General features: G+C 53.0%; 5 protein-coding genes and 1 non-coding gene across 6 annotated transcripts; 4 read left to right on the forward strand and 2 right to left on the reverse strand.

Moving 5' to 3' along the window:
* Positions 1 to 470: 470 nt before the first annotated feature.
* Positions 471 to 1,784, forward strand: CLUP02_08899 (uncharacterized protein; the record flags this gene model as incomplete). Its single annotated transcript, XM_049287880.1, has 3 exons — positions 471 to 896; positions 953 to 1,348; positions 1,422 to 1,784. The coding sequence occupies 3 exons, from the start codon at positions 471 to 473 to the stop codon at positions 1,782 to 1,784; spliced, it is 1,185 nt and encodes a 394-aa protein (XP_049145023.1).
* A 695-nt stretch (positions 1,785 to 2,479) lies between these two features.
* CLUP02_tRNA120 lies at positions 2,480 to 2,567 on the forward strand. Its single transcript has one exon. It is a non-coding gene; the product is annotated as a tRNA-Tyr (tRNA).
* A 2,399-nt stretch (positions 2,568 to 4,966) lies between these two features.
* CLUP02_08900 (uncharacterized protein) lies at positions 4,967 to 5,560 on the forward strand (the record flags this gene model as incomplete). Its single annotated transcript, XM_049287881.1, has 4 exons — positions 4,967 to 5,029; positions 5,088 to 5,204; positions 5,264 to 5,385; positions 5,500 to 5,560. 4 exons carry the CDS (start codon positions 4,967 to 4,969, stop codon positions 5,558 to 5,560), a joined length of 363 nt encoding a protein of 120 aa, XP_049145024.1.
* Positions 5,561 to 6,467: 907 nt separating this feature from the next.
* Positions 6,468 to 8,590, reverse strand: CLUP02_08901 (cyclin; the record flags this gene model as incomplete). Its single annotated transcript, XM_049287882.1, has 2 exons — positions 6,468 to 8,137; positions 8,197 to 8,590. 2 exons carry the CDS (start codon positions 8,588 to 8,590, stop codon positions 6,468 to 6,470), a joined length of 2,064 nt encoding a protein of 687 aa, XP_049145025.1.
* A 444-nt stretch (positions 8,591 to 9,034) lies between these two features.
* On the reverse strand, positions 9,035 to 11,383 carry CLUP02_08902 (uncharacterized protein; the record flags this gene model as incomplete). Its single annotated transcript, XM_049287883.1, has 12 exons — positions 9,035 to 9,361; positions 9,438 to 9,691; positions 9,717 to 9,776; positions 9,825 to 9,954; positions 10,083 to 10,192; positions 10,355 to 10,471; positions 10,522 to 10,689; positions 10,775 to 10,827; positions 10,887 to 11,068; positions 11,135 to 11,168; positions 11,240 to 11,282; positions 11,335 to 11,383. 12 exons carry the CDS (start codon positions 11,381 to 11,383, stop codon positions 9,035 to 9,037), a joined length of 1,527 nt encoding a protein of 508 aa, XP_049145026.1.
* Positions 11,384 to 11,596: 213 nt separating this feature from the next.
* Positions 11,597 to 16,395, forward strand: CLUP02_08903 (uncharacterized protein; the record flags this gene model as incomplete). The annotated part of the gene is made up of 19 exons (XM_049287884.1): positions 11,597 to 11,751; positions 11,800 to 11,896; positions 11,954 to 12,170; positions 12,260 to 12,353; positions 12,420 to 12,722; positions 12,831 to 12,965; positions 13,009 to 13,141; positions 13,231 to 13,322; positions 13,380 to 13,597; positions 13,653 to 14,140; positions 14,308 to 14,348; positions 14,457 to 14,579; positions 14,641 to 14,800; positions 14,873 to 15,037; positions 15,147 to 15,617; positions 15,688 to 15,820; positions 15,969 to 16,001; positions 16,060 to 16,094; positions 16,159 to 16,395. The coding sequence occupies 19 exons, from the start codon at positions 11,597 to 11,599 to the stop codon at positions 16,393 to 16,395; spliced, it is 3,330 nt and encodes a 1,109-aa protein (XP_049145027.1).
* Positions 16,396 to 16,532: the final 137 nt, after the last annotated feature.

A 16,532-nucleotide genomic window follows, 5' to 3' on the forward strand; every position in this document is an offset into this window, starting at 1 on the left:
GGCTCTCGCACAGTACGAAACCCACATGGGGGGAAATCTCGAGGACCCTCTAGTAACTTAATTAGCGGGTTGAGAGAAAAAAAAAAAGGGCATTTGTTGAAGGGTTTTCACGGGGAGGCAAGAATATCTGCAATCAATCTGGCACGCCTGCTTGGCTGCAGTATTTCTCTTTGGCTTCTTTTGCATAGTATCTCAACTGCCGAGCGCATCGTCCCTTTGAAGTCCAGACGAGGTTTGATAGTTGGAGGCACAAGGTTTTTCACTTACACCATTCTTACCTCAGCTCCAGCTCTTTCTTCAAACCATCCTCATTGATACCCCTCTCATAGAAAGGTCTATCAAGCTCGGCAATTATTTTCGACTCTCATCTCTGAAATGAGACCGCAGAGATAAAAGCCCGTCTGGGGATACGAGAGAGCGAGAGAGAGCGCAAACGGGGAGAAAGGTGGCTGTCTGTCCATGGGCAGATCATGCAGTTGACCCCGATCAAAGTCCGAGGCAAGCGTGGCAAACCCGCTTCCTCCAAACCACAGACCAAGGAATCATCATCATCACTGGCGAAGAAGCGGGCGTCACGCCTTGCAAGTCGTCCAGTCGCCAAACGCTTCTCGCTCTTTGAGCAGAACTTTCCCCTTGAGATCGCCGAGCATATATTCATCCTCAGTGAGAATCTCAATCTTCCCCGTTGCAGCCCGCGCATCGGCGCTCTGCTGTCTGGGCGATCTACTCTTGTCAACATCATCATCGCCGCCTTCCATCCGACCTGGGACTGCTGGTTTGGTGTCGATAAGCGAGTGATCAAGACGGCTTTGAAACAAGGCGCCGCAGACGACGGGCGAGGACTATGGCGTTATGAGAGCTTCCCTGAGTTATTCCCAGGTGATTCTGAATTTCAGGTATGACTCAATTTCACCGCAGGAAAGCTTTCCATCTTGCTGACTTTTATGACCAGTCTTCGCTACTGAGCAGTCCATGGATCAACGTAGACGTCATCTTTGAGGCCCGACAGGTCTGGGCTTGGCGCTTCGCTCGTAACAGGTGGTACTCACACTCCCACGTGAGCCTCAAGAATGAAGAAGATACAGAGCAGGATAACCCTCTCGAATCACCACATGATCGAGTAGGCGGCTTCGGTCACTTTGACTCCCGCGGGTGTTTCGAATACGACTGGCTCTCCTACGGCCTCAACGGCTCCAAACCGGCACTCGACTTTTACGTTGACGTACACCCAAAGACGACGATCCCAGACGATATCCTCACCGGCCCGTGGACGCTCGAGCAGCAGAGGCTTCTTTTCTGGCTCCGGAGAGGCGGCGCCAAGATTCAGCCAGAGACTCAGACTTGGGAAGTAAGTTGGCATCTAGCCAAAAAGCATTGTACTTGCAGCAAGTGTAAAGGGGAAATTACTAACACGCACACAGACTCTTCGCGTCGGCCTCCAAAATGCCGTCACGCATCGCAGTTCAGGCAACCTAGACGGCCGCTTGATCGAGATGCTCCTCCTGGTGGAAGATTACTTCCCCTCGCACGCAGTGGAAGACAACGCGTCGCTGTGGCCGCTCGAAATTCTGGAGGAAGAGCACGATAAAGTTGGTCGGCTGCTAGCCGCGAGGGCCCGCAGTACCGCGGGGCCTCTGTTTGAGCTCGTTGAACTTGAGAAACGGATGATTGAGTACCATCGCCGCGTGGTCGATCTGCTTACATCAAGACTTAGCCGCCACGATCGATTGGCGCCGTCTTCGATCATGGCTGCTGGTCTTCTACCTCAGCCGCGGAATCGTTGAACAGTACAGACGGAAGGGAACGGCCTATGTGGATTGAAAAGCATGCATTGGTGTTGCATATGACTTATGAGCTTACGGGACTTACATGCCTATTGTAATGTAATTCTGGGTGTATGGGCGACGAGTGAGACAAGATGAGCATTGGCAATCCGGGCCAAGTGGGATCTTGAGTTTGAGATATCAAGATACAAAAAAGAATCAGCTTTTTCATATGCCTGCTTCCAAACTATCATAGTGAGCGGCATGGACATCCGCTGACTTCACGTCCCTACATCCTATTACTATTGCCATCATTGTCACTGGTGCTATCCTTACTTAGCCAATTCTCTCGAAAACAAAAAAAAAAGTAATTGGACTAAATGCACCCCGAAAAGACTAGGAAGGTAGCAGTAAAGCTAGCATCGTCGAGGAACTGCTTGATTATGTATCACGACTACATCGAATGTGTGGTACCAAGAAACCGCTTGCTAGTGACAGCACGGGCAGAGGGGTACAGACAATCACTTTGTTTACTTGGATGCAAAATGAGACGGGCAGGATATTTTAGACCAAGATTTTCCTTTCTTGCGTTAAATGATGTCTGTGGACCTCCTCTGGGAATTTGTCGCAAAGATTTGGCGGTGTGGGGCGAAGAGGTACTTAGGATTGCTGTCATCCCCCAAACTCCAACACCGAGCGGAGCAATAGCTCCGATCCTCCCCTTGGTGTAGTTGGTTCATCACGTTCGACTGTAATGGTTACATTGTCATCGAAAGGTCTCTAGTTCGATTCTGGAAGGGGAGAATTGCTCATTCTTTTGCATTTTTGAGGATACTTTCCTTTTTGGAATTGGGCCGCAAGTGTTTTTTTTTTTTTCTTTTTTTTTTTTTTGCGCAGTCGATTTTGTCGTTTCTCTGTTGGGAGTCAAAGGAGGCGAGGGAACCACAATGTTGCGGAGCTCTCTCCCGATTGTGGAAGCTGGGCGTTTGCTTTTTGCTGTCCTAAGGATTTTTGATAGTAAACTGGTCGGTTGACGTTTATCAAAAAGGATACCTGGAGAAAGAAGAGTATTTCTATTGGCCTACTTTCTTTCCTCGTTGGATGAGATGATCTTGTTGGATAGAAGGTATGTGAGTTCTTGTTCCTCACTCCACATGTGTTTGCACTAGGTTTATTTCGTTCAAGAGACCCATTTGAAGTGAGGCAACAATATCTAGCGCGTTTCTTCTGTCGGATTGAATGGAGGCATGAGAAACAAGTCGAGCAAACACCTCACGAAGATCGAAGTACATATAACCTTCCCCAATAGTTGAAGCAATGGTTAGGAGAAACACCTTCGAAAAGGTCCAAGAAGCTAACGGCATTATTCTCGTGAGTGCTACATTCTGATTCTCAAGCACAAGGTTTCAGGGCCGCCTGGCTGAGAACCACCGACCCCGAGGAAAACTGCCCACTTGAGGAGAAGCGAGTAAGCCAAATGAGAGGTACCCTGGAATTGAAATGGTCCTTTGAAGACTCCTCGCATCAAGAAGACGCAAGATAGACTCACACCTGCCTTGCGAAGCTCGCTCCTTTGTTGCATACTAAAACATACCATCGTCACCTTCGAGATTTGATATTGATCAAGAGCATAAGCATCAACAGCAAGGAAACTCGAGCTCGAACATCACCCCTCCTGCTGCTGGTATCAAGCATCCAAACCCATCTACTTCCATGCCCCAAAGCGTGCGCGCAAACGACATGACATAAAAAATCCATCAGAAGATCCCCGTTCCCCCCTCGAGCAACTCAGTCAAACACCTCCGTATCCCCCAAGATTCTGAAATACCCATTCACTTCCCAACCGCCGGGTCTCTCGGTGCCTCCCCCGCCCTACTCCGCCCGGCCTGCGGGGCAGGAACACATCTGCAAACACATACGGATACATTGCATAAGGTAGGTAGGCTCCTTCGGCATCCGCGCCGCACGCATTCGCAGCTCTCTTCCCGTGCCAACTTTGATTAACCCCAAAATCATCTCACCGAAGGGTAAGATGTTGGAAAACCCCTCTCCACTCGGCGAGCTGAATCGGGCAGGCCGGCCGTTATGTCTTCCCCCTTCCCCTCTCCTTATGTCGATACTTCCGTCACAGAAATAGAGACGTAGAAAGTAAGAAAACACTTCTATGGGCGCTGACCGAGTGAGCAAGGCGGCCAGAACGGGAAGACCTACCGCACCGGGATATCCGGATCAGAAAACCCCCCAAAAAGTCGCCGACTGCAAAGGCATCACTTACACCGATGACTGGTTTCCACTAGGAAACAGATCATCCAGCTCCCCCGGCCCCTCGTCTCGGCGTCCCTGATCGAGTGTAGTTGACATCTGACGCCCTTTCGCATCCGAAAATAGTCTTCCAACAAACCTTCGAAAACTCTTCAGAGAATCAGCACGGCCTGTGTCCTCGCCGCCTTTGAGAGTGATGCGGGTAGAACGGGCCCACGGGTCCAGGCAGTCGAGTAAAACGTGACGAAACCGCCCCCTTCCGGCCCCCCTTCATCGACATGCACGGCGCAAGTGACTGCCTGTCTGTCTGCCTACGAGGACGAACCCAAACGAGCCATCCATCGTGACGAAAACCTCAGAATCCAGGCTCTCCAGGCTCTCAAGCTCCATTGTAAGTCCGTGACACCAAGAACCACGCCCCCCTCGCCATCCAAAACGAGAAAGACACTCGTCATTCCGATCCAAGGAAACCAAAGGCCCTCAAGAACCCTCGTGTAAGGCCTTCTCATCGGGCACGTAAACCCGCCCCTCAAATCGTGAAATCCATAAGCGCCTCCCAGAATATGCGTTCCACCACTCGGTGACATATCTCGTCCCCTTGCTCCATGAATCCATCCCCCTCTTACGCGGATGCCAATAGTCACCGGCATTCCCTCACGCCGGAGCCCAAAGTGTGAAAGGTAAAACGGTGAGTGACTCTCACTATTCATCCATCTTTGTAAGCAGCCGTGATATAACAAAATTCAACATCATGCTGAATCATCCCTCCATCACCTTCCCGAAACCTCCGAAACGGGCGCCTGGGACCGTTTCACGCATGGCCTCTCCCAGACTAGAGACTGGCTAGTCCTCATAGAAGAATGAAGCAGCACCGATATGCGGGTGTCAGCCACTCACAAGCGTCTTGTTACAAGAAAAAAAGAACAAAAACCAGACTTCACATGATAAACCTGTATCAAAAGACCTACCTTGCCCGGCGGCCCCCTGCCCGATGCGTGACCAGGGTAGTGCAAAAGGAAAAGAAATCTCTTGCTCAAAAGTCCATACTGGACTTTCCTCAAGCGGCAAGCGGGAAACCCACCACCGAACATCGGTTGGACGGTGGTCACCGCCAATGGTGGTGACGCTGGTGAGGTGGTGGTGTCGTTGGAGGCCGGGACCACGGGCGGCGGCCGTGCGGTATGACTCACACTCTCTCACGCTCGCTCACTTTCGACAACCCCCCCCCCCCCCCTCAGCCGGCCGCGCGCCGCGTTATCGCCGACAAACCATCGGGCGTTAAGGTATTCGTAGTGGTAGCAGCAGCAGCAGCAGCAATCGCCGCGCTGCCACCAAATGACATCTCGTCATTTTTTCATGGGTCAAAACGCTTGTCAAAGAAAAATCAACCGGTTTTTTGTAGTCTGTTGCATCAAGCTTTCCCGTCTCGGGCTCCGTCTCGGACGGTTGATTGAGGTCAGACTGAGGTCCGCAGCTTGGTTACGGTCAACACGTTGGTAGCAGCTCCGTATCAAAAGGCCTGGCTCGACTACTGACAGTCAAACGTAAGAGGCACCTAATGTCACCGTATTAGCAGTCATCGGAAGCTCTCCGTTCAATGAATAAGCAGTCGCAAGTACACCAAAGGTACTTGCTTTCACAAAGCACGTTGTCAACAAGGCTGTTTCCAGCACAAAGGTACGCAGAAGAAAACTCGGTTCCAAATCTGGTAAGATTTTGATTTGATAGGCCAGACAAAGCAACAACTTATGTCTCGTGGTCGAAAAGCTAGCTATGAATCTCTCGAGTATAGCTTCATCGCTTTCATGTGAAGTTGTAGTAACACGTGCCGTGTCGTTTCCATGCGCTTTTGCGTGATGAAAACATATCCGATGAATCGCGGCGGATAACAGGTGCCGCTCTCAGCGAGTGAGGTGATGTGTTTCTTGATGGCTCGTTTTGGTCGCCCCTTTCGGATCTCCCATCGAGCGCCCAATCACACTCTCCCAAACTCTGATCGCGGGCGATTCGATGCGGAAGACCCTGTCGTCTCCAAATCCCAGAGTGCAAATAGCCTGAGAACCAGCGATAGCTCGATTCCCAAACCGATTAAAAAACGCAAAAAATTCAAAACGCATATCAACTCTCTTCTTCGGCGTGGTCGTACAAACACAAAACGCGACGAAAATGCCGCAGTAGCTTCTTCGCCATCCACCGCCCCCATATGCCTTGACCTGTTGATGCATGCAAAGATTATCACGCTTTTCGTGCCGTTCCTTGACGCCATCTAAGCTGTTCTAAGGACTCGATGAACCGCCAAGGTGGTATCATTAGCACTTTCCGTATCCCGCCGCCCCGTATTGATTTCGTTTTTGACAAAGGAAATGGAGGATATTGCACAAAAAGGTCAAGATGTGTTCAACTGTTGACCAATGGGTATCTCGGGAGGTGTGCACAATGTGCTCAGTTGAGAATTCCCTCCCACATGCCCGGTCCGCGGTATCCGTCGATTGAATGAAGCATTGATGCCTCGTAAGCCGGAGCAGCCTCGCTGGCGCAGCAGACGCGCTTGCGAGGGGTGCCACGGTCATTTGTGCCCATCTGGCTGTTGCGAGGGCGAACCAGATCCTGGGTCCATTGCTTGCCCGAGTAGTTACCGGTGAGCATATCCCGAACATTCTCCTGGAGGCAGCTGTCGACGATTGAGACACCTCGAGCGCGCTTACGGGAAGACATCGCAGTAGGAGTAGAGTCGTCGGAACGGTAGTTCTGAAGCTCCTGTAGTGCCCGTGCGGCGTCATTCGCGGGATCATGCCCCATTTCATCCAATTCGCGTTCTCTCTGAGCCAAAGGAGTATCCAACGACATTTCGCAGAGTCTGCCAACCGGGCCGGTGTAAGACTCAGGCGAAGAGGTGATGCAATTCTCTTCGTAGTCCTCAGGAACCGAGGCGATAGTCGGTCTCAAGCTTGACCTCTCACTGCACAGCTTCGCAGACCGGAATCGCGCCTGGACCCCCAGAGGGGCCGGCGCGTTGACCAGTGAGGAGGCAGATGAGATGGAGGAGGAGCGAGAGGTGCGCGACGTATCAGAAACCATGGATTCGGGAGAAGACGCGGTTGAGATTGAAGTGGCGAGAGAAGAACGACGAACGGGGAAGTAACCCTGAGGAGACGAGGTATTGGCAACAGGCCAGCGATCGAGGCACTGGGTTGCGCTGACGCATGAGGCCTGGACCATGGCGAGACCCATCGCGCTGCCCTTGCTGAGGTGGGATGCAGCACCCACGGCAGGAGTGCTGTATCCGCTCGACTGGGGCGTCAGACGCGGGGTGGGAAGTAACCCGAGAGCGGGAGCCAGCCGGCCCGGAGTGTATACAGTGGCCGGGGAAGGCTCCATAATATTCGGGGTTTGGTAGGATCTCGGGGTAGGGGTAAGCTCGGCTGAGTCGTACCCCAATCCACAAACGCCGGTCGTAGCCAAAACATCTTGCGCCGCCGGCAGCATGGTGCGGTGACGAGACAAGGTGCGGGAGCTGGGAGCGACGTGCGCCGTGGGAATCAAGCCTTCGATGTTGTCCAGCTCGGGATTGAGTTTGAGGATAACCATCTTCCAGTTCGAGCTCTGTTGCGCATACCATTGGGCGGAGGTTCCGGGAGCGGGAGGGGACGGAGGGGTGTACTTCAAGACGATTTCTGTCCAGCGCTGGAAGACTTCGTCGGTGATGTGCAGCTTCCAGTCGACCGCCAGCAAGAATGCAATCTCGTTTTGGTTGATTTCCCCCGTGTTGAGCCCGGAAATCTTACTCCAGGCTCTGGCAGAGTAGTTACGATCTTGGAGGTACTTGGAGGCGAGGATGAGAGCGGCGAGGAACATGCGGCGGCCGCATTGAAGTGCGCGGCACTCCTGCTTGTCGTCGGGCTGTTCCATGGTGAAATCGTGCTTCGGGACGTGGGGCTTAATCAGAATCAGGTAGTACAGCGCAACCTGAAGGGTGGAATAGCTGGTGCGGGAGCGGCGCAGGGTCTCCTGAATGAAGGTGCGCAGCGGTAACACCGCCTTGTTGCCGAGTTCGTTGCGACATACGACTGAGGAAAGGGGCCAGATGGCCTCGACGATCTGTGTCGAAGAATCTAGAGTGACGATTGGATTAGGAGACTGGACGGCTGCACACATGTTCAATACTGCTTACCAACAAGGTTGTCGACAAAGTTGACCTTGCGCTCAGCCTGGCGAACCAGGGTCGGGGGTGCTCCAGAGCGGGTGGCGCTCCCACTGGTTCGTCTGGGGTTTTGTCGCAGCTCCTGGGGAATGGCAGCAGCGGCTTGCTGAGTAGGTTGTCTAGGCCAGGGGCTTGTGAATCTAACAGCAGTGTCGCATGCGGCTGAGGGTCGCGACAAGCAATATACGTCGGCGGAATCGGAGTCGGAGGTGTTGGTGGGGGATGTCGAGGTAGATGATTGAGAGGATACAGCAGACCAAACCGAGCCGGACGATGTGGAGGTCAGGGATTCGAGGGAGGAGCTGTAGGTGTTGTTTTGGTAGGTGCTGATGAAAGCCGACGAATCATCGGTGGCGTACTTCATCTTGGATATAAGTGGCGGAGGGTATTTGGCGTTTGGGGGGTTTCGATATGGGAGTGATTCCTCCAGTCGCCGTCAAGCTAAGTCAACCGGGTAAACCGTGAAAGGGTTCGTATGAGCAGATCGTGATACCGTATCAGAAACGCGCAACTTCACAACAGCTACTAGTTACTGTTGTAAAGTCTTTGAGAGTCGTAGATAGGGGTGGCGGCTTTTAGACGCAAATGTCCACAGCCGACGTTACACGAAGGATCAAACCGGAAGACGAAACAAGACGGGCGACTGGAGTAGATTTTGTAATTCGAAGAGGCATCGTATGTTTAATGCATCTAATAGGAGGGGCTAAAAGGTCCTGATTATATGGTGAGCTACTGCAGAGCCACCATTGATGCGATGCGATGAAGTGTATAATATTAGACGTATAATAGGTGAGTGATGATAGGGTGGCTAAGGGTTGAGAGGAGAGTTGGTGAGGTTGATTAAAGGAAGGCGAAGTCGGAGTCGGAAGGGTAGAGTGAGGGGAGAGGTGAGGGGAGGCAAGGCGCTGGGCCAAGTGTGGCTGCGAGGAGAGGTTATATCCAAGCAGGTGGGATGAGGTGTGACTCTTTTTCGCCTTGCGCCGCCCGTGGTATCTCGAACGAACGTGTTCAGAGGGGCGACTTGGCCTGGCGTGACGAAGTCGGAGGACCCCTTGGGTGGCTCAAGTCTGGCTCGAGGGCCCCAGATTGGGTGTGGATGACTCTTTCGGGTTTGGGGTGGCGAAGGGGGGTGAACCTGGTTGGGTTGCCGCCCAGGCAGGTGGCTCCAAGTGACCGACAGGTGTGAAGATGGAAGGGGGGGGGGACCACACAGGGGAGAAGGGGAAAGTGCAAAGTGCGTGAGTGCGTGCGCGCGGGAAGGAAAGAGAGTGATTGAGAGGTGCAAAAGGTGGCAGTGGCAGTGGCAGCCTAGGGAAGGCCGAGAAGGAGACCCCGGGGGTGGACAGGGGGTGGGTAAGAGTGGTCCGGTTGAGTGCGTGATCGCTCTCGAGAACCAGGAGAGGCAAAGGGGAGAAGAGTGACAGGCAGGCCGGATAGGTAGCGTTGTCTCTCTGTTTCTCTCTCTCTATGACTCTCACTCTCTCACTCACTCATGCTGCTTCTCATCCACTTTTGCGGCGTTTGACGTGTTCGTGCTAGCTGGTGCTGGGCTGGGGGGAAAATGCTGTGCAGAAAATCAAACTGGGCTTGGTACTAACCTTGCAGGCAGTGCTTTGAGTCCCTCGGATGAAGATGTCTCTTGGCGACTACAGAGGAGTGTGGCGAAGGAGATGCTGGGTCAGCTGATGAGAAGCCAGGTTGAAAGATGAGTCGTAATCGTCGTGTGAGCTATTGTCGTGGATATTGCCGGGGCAAGTTGATTAAAAAGGAATGAGTATAATGTGTCAGAGCCGAATGAGATAGTTGCAGGGTATCGGAGAGATATTTTTTGGTTGAAAGGCAGGAAAATGAGTAACTGTGAGAGACAAGGAGCTTGCGTGAAAACGCTGGTAGGCAGGTAGGCAGCAGAGGGTCCGTTGGGTGATGATGAGAAAGGCGTATGACTCTATTGAAGCCTTAATCCGATCTCAAAATATCCCAGCGTAAGAGGGATTGAAAGCCTGCGTGCCTGGGCTGGATGGTGATGGTTGTTGCTGGTGGTGGAGCTTGTGCCGAAAATGGAAAGTATCCGTAGGTTGATGCCTTTGTTAGCCGCAAGGAACAAGTGAATGCCGCTGCGGTTGCAAACAAGGAAGCCTAGGAATGGCGAGGGTCAGGCGGTTGTCGTGTGTTGTTGAGGATGATGATGATGATGTGTTGCGGTGATGCTCGATGAGTAACGTGACCGAGGGTGGCCGAGATGACTCTTGGAGGCGAGGATGAAGGGATCCGGTAGATTAGGACACGGTGAGTGACTGATCTGCTGGCGAGGACGGGAGTGAGAGGAGAGAGTGAGAGGCGTAGTAGACGTGTTGCTACACGACCCAGAAAGCAAGTTTACAAAGGAATAAGCGGAGAGTTGGTCTAGAGTCTCTTCCCAGGGATTCCCGAGATGAGGCACGTCTAGCAGACTTCGGAGAGTCGCTGTCGTACAAATTTAGACCTTGGAATCGAACATGGCGATGGCGATTGTTCGATGGATCAAAAGGAAAAGGAAGGGGGGGAGGACATAGGTGCACGGCGATGTGGGCGCGGCGATAGTTTTGAATGCCTGGGGGAGCACTCACACACCCAGCCAGACTCCACGGGCAGGTCTCTCCTACTCTCTCTTTCACTCTGACCCTGCTGTCGTCGCGACGGTACGGATACAGGCAAGAGCAAGCCCGGTAGGAAAAAGATACATTGGACGGGACGGGCAAAGGTACATGGAGACAAGTACCGGACACTGGATTCTGGTATGGGAAACTGGTGTGGGCCACTGGGAACTGGAACCTGGGAAGTTGTGCACACGTTGATTCGAAGGCTGGAAGGCGTGGAAGGGTGGTACCTAAGGGTTGGTGGGAAGGAGCAGATGGGGACTTGCTGCCACTTGCAATTGCCTTGCACCGACCTCTTGCTGGCCACTACCACCTCACCTCACCTCACACCTCACTCGGTTTCCCTGGGAAAGAAAAAGAGAGGGGAGAGGGGAGACCTGAGAGAAAGGATGCAGCCGGGGCCCGGAACACCCAGCGAGTCTCAGCATTCGGCCACTGTCTTTTCTTCGTCTGTCTTTTCATTGGCTCATACAGTGATACAAAGTGGGTCGCGTCGTTCTCCTTCCCGGGGTGGAGGGCATATTGAAAACCAAAAAAAAAAAAAATAGCCACCGTCTCCACTCTTTTTCCATTGCTCTCAGACTCACACTCTCATCCACCTCTCTTTCTCATCTGGAAGCGAGTGTGTCTTTCCCTCGCTGCTCCTCACTCATCTTTACTGCTATTACTCATACTCATCCAGCTACTCATACACACCTCTCACGCAGCACATACACACACCAAATGCCCCCAAAATGCCCTTGCCTCCTCTTACTCACACTCTCTCACACATTGATAGCTGTATACCCAAACTCCACTTTACCCACCTCTCATGTGTCTATTCCAGTGTTGCTTTCTGTTCTCTGCTTGTTCTCTGGCCAAGGCCCCAAACTGCTCAATCATCAACTGCGTTCCTACCTGCTTCGGTGCTTGTCCTCTCATGCCCATGACCGTTCAGGTATCTCTGCTTCTGTTCCCACCCGGCCCAAAAGCCCGAGATGATGCCCGAACTTTCCATCGCCACCAACCAGACCAAACGGCACTGTGACCTTGTGGTAGACTGTGTACCGTACTGCAAAGTAAGGTATCCATTTCCATCTCGTTCCATGCAGCATTCATCCCACCCCTTGATGCCTAGCAACCTTGGGGTCTGTCTGTCTGTCTGGCTTTCTGCTCCGGTGCCTGAGCTTTTGGAGCTTGGAGCTCTTCCCAAGTTCGCTATCCCCTCACGGCCTGCGTCAAATCTTCTGCACGACTATTTTGGCTCTGGCATCTTCCGTCGCCAAGTGGCTGCTCACGTCGTAACCTCCTTCTTGATTGGTCAAATTTGTTCCACGCCATGTCGTTTGAGGTTAGCCCCACCAAGCCTAAAATGGCTTCTCAACCACTCGTGTGCGGCAGCAACACACCCTCTGCAGTGGCCCAGCCTTTGTGGTTTCTGGCAAGCTGCACCGCTGAATGGCTGCTGCTGCCCAGCCCCAAGCCGGCCAGGCAGGAGCAGACTGAGGTGCAGTTGCAACTTGCAAGAGAGAGAAGGAGCCCCCCGGGGTAAGGCAGCGTGGCAGGCACGGATGCTAGCGCAGGGAAGGAGGGGGGGAAAGAGTCATCGTTGACCATCAAGCCCCCCCTCCGCCACGCCATCGCAATCAATCCTCATCCTGTGCCGTGGACTTCGAAATCTGCAGACATTGACGCCCTCTTTCAACGACCTACCCATGCCTTTCTCTTCCGCCCATCCACACCTGCTCCAGCTATAGCGCCACCTTTATTTGGTTATTGCAATTACAGCCAGGCGACAAACCCAGATTTGCAGGATGAGATAGAGACACAGACCTTCGATAACCCTTGCAACCTGGGGATGAAGCACGCCGTGTCTTTCGTGTAAGCATGAACACGCCACGGCTTGTGCTTATGAGGGTATCACGAGTCTGGTCTCAACGAGATATTGGCCTTGAACATTTTCGATTTATTAATCCGGCGAGCTGCAAGCGAGCCCACTCGACCCCCGGCGCACGCGACAATCTTCGAAGAATCGACTGACAACAGCTGTTGTCTCGCCCAAAGTCTCGCCACTAGACAACCAAGCTTTGATCCAGAGGAATATCTCGAGGGGAGAGAGATTGCGTGCCATCATCCTGTCTCATCATGCCACCACACACCCTTTGAGAGCTCGGGGAATCGGGGCAAGCAAGCCAGCCAACCGCAATGCTCCTAATTACCTTAGCCACAGCCAGAAATCACCTACGAGAGATACCGACACGCGCACGCACCACACAAAAGCGTCAGCTCCAATCAGCGCTGTTGGCGAATCTCGATGGGCTACCGAGTTGAGTTTACACGGCCATGCAGACATTGACCTGACCACTGATGGGGCATACGGAGTACTCAGTGTATGAATACTGCGGCTTGGCTTACAAAGTCAAAGCAACATTCAAAGGGCGTCAGCCCCTACCATCGCGAGCACTCTTCCACCGAAATGCCGTAGAGCGCGTCCAACGATGATATCACCCCAATTTCGCTGTCGGACTACTGATCGAGAGCCGACGGAACTTCCTGCCGAGGTCGACAACCTGAGCTCCATCAGGTATCCATACAGGAACGATGGGCCTCTGGACGGGTCGTTCTAGGGTCCTCGGAATCCTCCCTAGACAGTGACCTCATACACACTCAGAGCCCAAACCCCAGTGGCTCAGTGGTCTTTGCAAGCCTGGAGCATGACAAACTGTCGCTGAGAAAGGGTTCATCCTCCAACTTGGGTACGGATACCGCGCTGCAACTTGTCCGCCGACGACGGGCTCCCGTGACACTCAGTGGTTCCTCAAGCCCCGAGATACCGAAGTGCGCCCCCTCAGATTCCGCCACCAACTCCGCTTCAGGTTCAGAGCTTTGTTCCTGAATTACAAAGGTCAAAAGAGACGCTCGACGGGACGCTTACGGACCACGGCATGCCAGTTGCGCGTCTCCGGCGCTTCCTTTTCTCAGAGGCGATTTCTCAGCCGCTCTACCTAGTTTACATCTTTGTCAGCCGTCTAATAAGCTACAGTGATACGGGTGCACCAACTTGGTTTTGGACTCTCACAAAACACGGACGTCTCGGGGACAATGGAACAGATCGCATCCGGTGGATTCAGCCACACTATCACCAGCATCCATCTCATTTTACGTATCCTCTACCTATCTTGGATCCACAGACCAAGCCTCACTCTTCGATAATCCTCCAGCTCGATATTGCCATCTTGTCCCTCCTTTCACGACCCGAGGGTGCCGTCTGCGCGTCTTGTCTATCAACTGCTTACGTGGTTGCATGTTGCATCCTTTCTAAAAAGACGCAGTCGTCTCGCAAATAAGCACAAGGCCATTCACGCTTCAAATCATTCCTTAAACATAGAGAATGATCTTAAATGTTTGCGAAGCATGGCTCTTGCCTGGTCTTCAAACACATTACACCTGCTTGACCTTCAAATAGATGCCTCGAAACATCCCAGGCGAGAACCCTGATACACTTTTGTGAGGTCAATCATGTTGGAACGACCTGAGGCAGTACTCCGTACTTTCAAGCTAAACCCCCACACGCTGCATATCTTCATTGGGAGAAAGGTGCACAATGTGCACAAGTCGCCCAAGCAGACCATGGATGCTCTATACTTTGCTGGAAGTACCTGGCCCCAGACAAGAGGGGAGCATCAGAGCAAAGTGTCAGTATCAAGAGGGCAAGGAGCACAGGACAGGGAGCACTCTGTTTGTCAAGAAGTATACGGAAAACGCTGCGGGAGAGACAAGGAGCCAATCAGTGCCAAAGGTCCTGGGCGGCTGCTGCTGCTCATTCGCCTGGTGGTCTTGGCTTCTTCAGTTCAATACATAGGCTACATGTACCGGCTCGTCTCGCCCGCCGGACTGCACTCGTGGTTCTGTACTGGGCAGAAATGGAGACGGCTGGGCGCGCGGGAGACCGACCGCCAGTTTAAACCCCGGCGACTACGAGATTTGTTCCGATTCGTACCGAACCTGCAAGCTTTGGCATCATTGCCCAGTATTTCCTCAAGTACCTTGCCAGGCTTGTCAAGCAATACTCCGGGCGTACACCAAAAATGGCCGGGTTGATGATATGCTCCCTCAAATATCTCACAACTTCTCCCCACCAACGGATATTCAAAGCTATGAATCTTCTAGAAGTTGGGGGCCGGGAATGGCATCAAGTTTGCTGAAGGGGGGAGGGAGAACGTGAAGATTCGAGTCTGCTTGCCTCGAAATGCCGTCATCTGGCCACCGCCCCCTTGTGCAGTTCGCAGGCATCACTCGGTCTAGCTGCAAGCTGCAGGAAAGCCTGCAGCTTTACTGGTATTGCCATGTCACACACCTCCGTCGCAGCCAGCCCCGCTCCGCCCCGCGGCAGACCTTCATTGGAGGGCTGTCCTCAATCTGTCCAGCATTGCCGTCTTGGATGCAGGCCAACGAACTCAGATTGTCGTTCGGCGGCAGGGCAGCGTCGATGAAGGGGAGATAAAGAGGGGCGAAGAACACACAGCTGGCGCTCATTGGACAAACTCTCACCGTTGTCTGTCCGAAATCTCATTCGCCCGAGGAGCTTACTCCGAGAGCAGAACGATAGCGTGGAGATCTGTTCTCCAAGCCAGGACGGAATTCTACGATATCCGTACACATGATCGGATTCCGTGCAACAGGTTCGTTGTCTTACGGAGGACTGTGGATGTCCCTCGTGAAGCCAAAGACTTGCGTGCGCCTTGCGAAGAGGCACATGTGTTGTTTTCCCAGTTCGTACGGGATCGCGAGTAGGCTCTTAACATCCTAAGCCTCCTGTGATACGTGATCTTCTTTGACCAATGAGCGCCGGGTTCTCATGCTCTCAATACGTCTCAAGCCTCGACAAAAGAAACCAAAGAAGCAGAGGGATGCTCTCCTATGTGGCACAGCTCGCGAACCTGAGGATCTTGCTGCCATGTGGCGGCTTGAAGACTTGCGTCTCCACAGCGCCGTGGCATGAAAAGCGAGGCTTCGTTTGCGCATCCCCTTAGATTCTCGGATTCGCTCGATTCGGCCCACGAGATAAGGAGTTTTCGCAAAGGCCTATGCTATGACTGTATCATGTTCACGATGGTTTCAACGGAGACACGCTGCTACTATTGAGGGAGAACGACGACGGTGAGTTGCATGACACCGCTGCCGTGGTTTGCCGCGCGGCTGATGCACACGACTCAAGCAAACGGTGAGCTGGATTACAGCTCAAGCCTCGAAGTTCGAACAGCGCGGCGCGCAACCCAATATTCGTATGGCTCTTTTCAGCTACACGCCGTTCTAGCCTTTCGGTAAAACTCGCTTCGATATTGCGCCGGACCATGAAGACTTTTCGCTGATGGTGCGCATTCGATCTCGAACAACACACCATACTGGTTTTCAGATACACAAAGTGCGACACACCAAAGGAGTCACCGAGACAAAATTTGGTTGCCTGCTGAAAAGAATCGGTTGGCCCAGGCCAACCAAGGGCCTCGAGCGGTCTAAAGCGGAAGGCTTCGAGAAGATCGCGGCTTTCTAGCTCGACTGGCACACCACATGGGCACGATGGGGTGATGATCCCCCCTGACGGGAATTGCGTTGGGTTTCAGCAATGCCCGAGAGCTCATCTGAGCGACAATCTCGCTCTTTTTCAGCATGACTAAGGCCCAGCGATAC

The sequence above is a fragment of the Colletotrichum lupini genome, chromosome 4, assembly GCF_023278565.1.
Source record: "Colletotrichum lupini chromosome 4, complete sequence".
Classification (NCBI taxonomy): domain Eukaryota; kingdom Fungi; phylum Ascomycota; class Sordariomycetes; order Glomerellales; family Glomerellaceae; genus Colletotrichum; species Colletotrichum lupini.